Source organism: Mastomys coucha, unplaced genomic scaffold (assembly GCF_008632895.1).
Source record: "Mastomys coucha isolate ucsf_1 unplaced genomic scaffold, UCSF_Mcou_1 pScaffold15, whole genome shotgun sequence".
Taxonomy (NCBI): Eukaryota; Metazoa; Chordata; class Mammalia; order Rodentia; family Muridae; genus Mastomys; species Mastomys coucha.
The window spans coordinates 58,657,180-58,664,639 of record NW_022196897.1 but is presented as its reverse complement, the minus strand read 5'-3'; the positions used below and the strand labels follow the sequence as shown (position 1 = coordinate 58,664,639).

Here is a 7,460-nt window from a genome sequence, read left to right as displayed (position 1 = left end):
AGATGGAAGTTAGTTAATCTAAAGATCTGGTACACTACACCAGAACACATAAGCACTCGGTGCAGCTAGGTCTACCTCTGGAGTGCTCGGAAAAGTCACTAATTTCTTTAAGAAAAAATAGGCACTGGGATAAGCAGGGGGAATGGATGTGGACCTGGCAGAGGTCAATGTCCATCTTCTTTACATTTTACAGCTTCAGCTATTTCTTGACTAGCAATTTAAGCATTTTGTAAAACAATGTTTTAAGTGAAAAAAAAAAAAAAAGTCAAGTAAAAGATCTAGCTTTCGCTGGGCAGTGGTGGCCCACGCCTTTAATCCCAGCACTTGGGAGGCAGAGGCAGGTGGATTTCTGAGTTCAAGGCCAGCCTGGTCTCTAGATTGAGTTCCAGGACAGCCAGGGCTACACAGAGAAACCCTGTCTCAAAAAAACAAAAACAAAACAAACAAAAAAAAATCTAATTTTCATATCACTAAATCATTACAAAACACCTTGTATTTGTGTGTAAGAAACTGGAGCTTGCTGTGTAGCTAAAGTTTGCTTCAAACTCAACATCATCTGGTCTGAAGCTCCCTCAGGCTGGATAACAGCCATGCGCATACCATGACAAGCTTAAGAGCATTTCTCTAAGGGTATAAAGAAAAAATTACTATTTCTCACCCATTAATAAGCTGTAAATCAGATCACAAGTAATTTTACAAATGCTATTTGGTATGCCATGTTCTAAGAGCATACCATCGCGTCTAATCATCCTTTAAGATGATCCTCTCCTCTCTGGCTTTACATCACTATAGTCATTGGGTAGACTCGCTGGGGTGCTTCCAATTAAACTGTTTAGTTAATGAGTTACAAAGTAATTGTGTTGTATAAGAACATCAGTCAATCATGAACCTCAAAGGACTCACTTCACCATACTGAATTTTGGAGCATTCCCCAATTTCTCCTCTTAGGTTAAAAACAGGAAGGAAAGAAAGGGGGAGGGAGCTTGTGAAAGGAAGGGAAAAGAGGCCAAATTATTAAAGTTTATTTACTGAAAAAAAATTTCAATCTAAACCAAAGTGCATTTTAGAAATATGCCTAAAATTTTTGAATCAGATTTTTAAAAATTATACATAAGAATTTACATGTCTTTTTCTTCTTAAAGGAGTCTTTTCAAGTTTAAAAATGCAGTTTAGAAGAGGGATCTATGTAGAATGATCAGTTAATATCCTTTTGTGACAGCAACAGGAATAGAATAAGTATATTGAAGAATGTTGTGTTATAAAATTGCCATGAGACAAGGCCAAAAAAAAAAAAAAAAAAAAAAATCACAATTCCAAGTGGGCCTGGAGTTTTGTTTAGGCCATTTCTCTATTCTCATTTGTAATTCTGTGCAGTAAAAACCAATATACTTATTATAAAATATGACTACTGTCTGCCTCATTTAGGAACAGAAGGAAATGCAGTTGAAATGTAAAAATCAAAATGGCCACGTTGGGATCACTGGGTCAATGCCACGGAAAGGAACTATAGCAATAACTGTAATCCCTCTTGCCCAAAGAAAAGAAAAGGGAATTGCCAATAACTCCTGTTTCCATGGGATTACAACTCATAGGAGGAAAATACAAACTTAAAAATCAGCTCAGAGGCTGGGTGGTGGTGGCACATGCCTTTAGTCCCAGCACTTGGGAGGCAGAGGCAGGCGGATTTCTGAGTTCAAGGCCAGCCTGGTCTACAGAGTGAGTACCAGGACAGCCAGGGCTATACAGAAAAACCCTGTCTCGAAAAAACCAAAACCCAAACCAAAAACAACAACAACAAAAAATCAGCTCAGAGCCAAGGTGGAAGAAAGGGGCTTATGAACGTGAAACGCGGTCAAACTCCATTACAACATGCTGCAGCAGAAACCACCCCAAAACTTTGGTGCTAGAAATTTTGCATGCTCATGGTTACTTGGGCAGAGGACCATGTCCTGAACTACTCGAGAAGCCCATGTGCTGACAAGGATTCTTTGTTGTAATGGCTTTAGCCCAGAAGAGATACAAGGGAAAAGGAAGATGCATGCTTAGCTAGTGCAGGACCATGTCCAAGCGGCGGTAAGAAGCACCCCGGGTCTGGCCATCGCTCTAAGCAAGGACAACACAGTGAAGACAAGGAGAAGGTAGCCTTCTCCCAGGAGATACACAAGCTCTCCCACATGCAACAGGCTAAGCAGGCAGTCCACAAAGCTCCTGTCCCTGGGAAATTCCAAAACGAACAAGAAATCTGGGCCGATTTCTCATGCACTTTTGAAATTCCGAGTGGGACATGATGTAAGAACACATGGCAAACGGCAACTACGGAGCTCCTAAAACCTAATCAGGCAAACCACTGTGGCTGTCTTCATTGCTGTGGTATTGTTTAACAAGAACACAAAAATAACTCACCTGCAACAGAAGATTCTTTGTGCAACAACAACAACAAAACAACAACAACTGAGCTTTCAAGTGAAATAACAAAAATCAATCAATCCAAGCAAGGCAAGCCACTTGGACACAACTGTTAATGGGACAGACACAGCAAGCTGTCGCTCTTAAGTTAGCCACCACAACCACAGCAGGTCCCAAAGCTAGCGATGAAAAACATTGATCAATTACCAATTATGGAAGTAGATCAATACTATGCATCGGAAGTAAGCCTCTCTTTATCAGACGGCTGAGTATGGATCTCAGCCTTGTGATAGGTGGCATCGTAATGATCTTTCTTATTTCTCTTGAAGAAACCACACTACAAGGAAGCAAGGTATTTAGTCAATTTTACAGTTTTGTGTTTGAAGGCTAAAGAACAGAACACCTCAGACTTTAACTTAAGTGAACACGCACTGTGCTGTCACCCTGTGCCAGCATTTAAGAGTCTGTCACTCAGTGTCCCTACATAAATATGACATACACTGACTAATTGACTTTTCTATTTGTAGCAGAAATCTTTGGGTCATCCTAAACAGAAAATACATGCACATTTGACTTGAACTTCAGGTGATTTTTCCTTCAGAATGGACTCTAAAAAAGTCAAAAATAGTCACTTCTGCAGTCTACTGAGACAAATGATGGGAAATAAAGTCTGTAAAACTCAATACAAGTCAAAATAAAACATAGATATAGTGTGTTTATCTGCTTCTGCAGTAAATTTTAGTAACAATATTCTCTGCTGGGTCCCTCTGGACCAATGGGTAGTGTGAATCACAGAATAAATTCTAAAGAAGGAGTAATTGCTGTTGGTTCCCCTGGATTCTGAATTACCATGCAACCCTTAAACAGGAGGAACACATATTCCTCAGTTTAGGTCACTCTAAATGAATATAAAAGTATAATTCTACTTTCTGCTCTTATTCTCTTTAGTCAGCAATGGAAAACTTTTCCCATTTACTTTTATCTGGTTCATAGGCTGTGGGAGCTATCGTTTGAAATAAAACTTGGTCAGTGTGGTGGTTTGAATGTACTTGGCCCAGAGAGTGGCACTATTAGGAGGTGTGGTCTTGCCGGAGTAGGTGTGTCACTGTAGGCATGGGCTTTAAGACTCTCTTCCTAGTTGCCTAGAAGCCAGTCTTCTCCTAGAGGCCTTCAGAACAAGATGTACAACTCTCAGCTCCTCCTACACCATGCCTGCCTGGATGCTGCCATGCTTCCGCTTTGATGATAACAGACTGAACCTCTGAACCTGTAAGCCAGTTCCAATTAAGTGTTGTTTTTATGAGAGTTGCCTTGGTCATGATGTCTGTTCACAGTAGTAAAACCCTAACTAATACTGTCAAATAAATCTCCTGGTGAAATTGTGCCTCCTAGCCTAGGAACTCATAAAGGGGGAAAAAAATCTACATCTGGCCAGGCAGTGGTGGCACACGCCTTTAATCCCAGCACTCGGGAGGCAGAGGCAGGTGGATTTCTGAGTTCAAGGGCAGCCTGGTCTACAGAGTGAGTTCCAGGACAGCCAGGGCTACACAGAGAAACCCTGTCTTGAAAAAAAAAATCTACATCTGCCTATTGCAAGATGGGAGCCACCATGGTTATTCAAGCTTACACAAATTTAAATTGAAAATGCAACTCTTCTAGTGTGCGAGCCAAAGATGACTCCTGGTAATCATGATACCACTCTAGGACATTTCCATATTACAGATCTCTGTACTGGGATGTACTGACTTAGCCTATCTCATGTGTATTTGTGGCTGTGGCTAAAAGGGTAATACACAGTGAACACAGCCAAGTTGTAGTTACAAACTAGTAAATAGGGCAGGAGGAAAAGTTAACCAAAACGAATAGTCTTTTGTTTTGTTGTTTTTGTCAGGGTTTCTCTGTGTAGCCCTGGCTGTCCTGGAACTCACTCTGTAGACCAGGCTGGCCTTGAACTCAGAAATCTGACTGCCTGTCTCCCGAGTGCTGGGATTAAAGGGACCAGTGACCAGCAAAATGAAAACTCCCAAGATCCCTGAGGACATTGGTCCTTTACTTCTATAAGGACTCCAGTGCAAAAGGCAGCATTTATGAAACAGATAAAGCCAGGATCCCTCTAGTTAAAGTGGAGCTCTCCAGTAGCCGTTGACACTGATGTAGATGGACACAATCAGTTTACATACTGCTGAGCTGCACAGCCCACCTAACATCCCTTCTTCCTTTCCTTCCCTCCACAATGCTGGGGAATGAATCCAGAGCCTAACACACAGTATAAAGCTGCCTTACTGATAAGCTACATCCCTGAACCCTAGAACCCTTTCTGATCCTTGAATTCCTTGTTTTAAATATGAGTATTTTTTTAATATATATTAAGAAGAATAGGAGCTGGGCAGTAGTGGCACACACCTTTAATCCCAGCATTTGGGAGGCAGAGGCAGGTGGATTTCTGAGTTCGAGGCCAGCCTGGTCTACAGAGTGTGTTTCAGGACAGCCAGGGTTATACGGAGAAACCCTGCCTCAAAACCAGACCCCCACCCCCCCAAAAAAAGAAGAATAGGAAGTAATAAGACTGAATTCCATGTGGAGGTTGGGGAAGGTATCTGATCATTTTAGAATTTACTTCAGGGTCTGGAAATGAGAACGTCAACCCAATGAGATCATTTAGTCTGATCCAATTATTAAATAGCTGAGAGCCAGGGGGATGAAAATTATCTGCCCAAAATTATGTACAGCTCAGGTATCTTAACTCTGCATCTACTGTCATGACTACCTAAGGATTCAAGACTGTCAATAAGATCTGCTCTGGGGAAAGACTCGCCTTGTGGCCTCTTCCAGAAAATACAAGAACACTCTCAAGTATCAAAACCCCAAATTAATTTCTAATATCAAATAATTATACCAAGAGACCTAATACTCATTGGCTGCATTTACCAGATAAACCTACTGCTTGAGATATAGCTGAGTAAAACATTAAAAAAAAAATCTGTGTATCAGGAAGGCTACTGGTATGGACAGATACCAAGTCTCAGAGTATCTCAGCCTGGCCAAAGGAAGTTGTTTGGAAGAATGGTGGGGGCACAGGGAGACTCACTCAAACCTGGAAAATCAAGAGTATTCTTTGCCATACTCTAGGACATGATGGAAGGAAAAGGGTGGTTCAACCCTAGCACATTCTTACTCCTCCCAACCCCCAAAATAAACTTTCTAGAATAGACCCACTGGGAAGCACTCTACACATAATGGCATTATAATAAGAATGCTAGTATTTCTGGGGTGCAACTCACAAAACCAAAGCTAAGACTGTAAATATCATCTCCTCACATCATATCAGGTTCTAGCAAGTCAGTCATCAAAATGTCAGTTTCCTGAGATTTCTGTAATCTGGAATCACCCATAAGGATGGTGGTCCTCCATTACTCCCTGAGACTCACACGAGATCTATAGAGGTTGTAATCTATTGACAAATGCTCATAACTATCTCTCCTACATAGTCTTTTGACGGCATATGACTCTTTAGGGGTAGGAAGCCAGGTGAGACTATCACACATATGCAGTCAGAAGATCAGAGTCTAATGAGGAACATCACACTGAGTCTGAATGTTTACCATGCTTGTTACAGGCTGAGAAGCCATGAGATGGAGTACTCATTCTGCCATGTTTTCTACTCCTAATCTAGATGTAAAGGTGAGGATCTGAGTGGCTGTCATGAAGGCTTCTTTACAGAAGGGGAAATTAGCAGGAAATAATATTCAGATCAAACTGTTATCTATCAAATTGGCTTAGATTTAGGGTTTAGTCATAGGTACAGAAAATGCTAAATAAAGTAATAAAATTCAAATTGTCATTTACCAAACAAGCTGAATTACATATGAGACATTAAGCTTATTTTAAGAAACCTTTTACACATAAGTAATCTTTATAAATTGTTAGGTAGCTATACGGGTATTCCTTATAAAAAGTTTCCAGATTTGCCTTAATTTTATGATAAAATGTTGGGAAAAGGGGCTGGAGAGAAGGCTCAGCAGTTAAGAAAACTGACTGCTCTTCCAAAGGTCCTGAGTTCAATTCCTAGCAACCACATGGTGGCTCACAACCATCTGTAATGGGATCTGATGCCCTCTTCTGGTATGTTTGAAGACAGCAGTGTACTCACATACATAAAATAAATAAATAGTTTTTTTAAAATGTTGGGGAAAAGAGAAATGATGAAAAAGGAAACTACACTTGTGTCAGTGTGAATCCTCATCTATAAAACCATGAAGTCTATATCCCAAACTCAAGTGACAGACATGACTTACCTTCCACAGTAAAAACACTAACAGAGCCAGCATCAAAATCCCGGCAAGAACAGCCAGGAGGATGATCCACCAAGCTATCCCTGAGTACTGAGCTACAGTCTTTGAGGGAAACACCGTCACTCGGACCTGCAGGGCACAAAAGAGAGACCACTAGAAAACAGGTGCCAATTCGCATCAGGTACTGAGGGCTTCAGTTCTGCTCAATTCTGCTCCTGTATACATTTTGAATAAAAAAGTGTAAGGACAGACAAATCGCTTCCTTTGACGGCCATTTCTCACAACAGAATACTGCTTCAACAGGCTTTCCCTGAAGATCTTACCCAGAACCTGGAAAGGCCTGGGTTGTATTTCTAAGGTAAGCGCATGTGCGTGTGCATTTTAATGAAAAGCAGAGAAAACTATACAATGATGTAACCACCATTCCCTTTTGCATCTCAACAGCTATCAGCAGCTAATTGTGTTTCACCACAATTACTTGGTTTTGTTCTGTTGTTTTTAAATCTTGCTGTATGGGGTCAAGCCTTGCACATGTATAGTAAACACTCTACCTCCGAGCGCCACCTCCTGCCTTTAACTAGCATCCTTTTGAAAAGGATCACACTTCTGGTCAATTTTCAGCAGTGGAAAGGAAAGAGTAAGTTTGGGTGCAATTATTCTACAAACCTCAGATTCCAAAGATGCCATGAAATAGGGACAAGCTTTGTAACAAAGAGGAGCCATTAAACTTTTTTTTCGCCGGGCGGTGGTGGCGCACGCCTT

At 41.0% G+C, this 7,460-nt stretch overlaps 1 protein-coding gene across 3 annotated transcripts in view; it reads right to left on the bottom strand.

Moving 5' to 3' along the window:
• Itga6 (integrin subunit alpha 6) overlaps positions 1-7,460 on the bottom strand; it is a 74,982-nt gene that overhangs the window by 2,584 nt on the left and 64,938 nt on the right. For 2 of the 3 annotated variants that reach the window (XM_031370600.1, XM_031370602.1), the window contains one exon: positions 6,702-6,827. In XM_031370600.1, the coding sequence (XP_031226460.1) occupies positions 6,702-6,827 (126 nt within the window). Of the gene's footprint in view, positions 1-2,613; positions 2,744-6,701; positions 6,828-7,460 lie in introns of all 3 variants that reach the window. The other variant, XM_031370601.1, reaches the window with a different exon arrangement.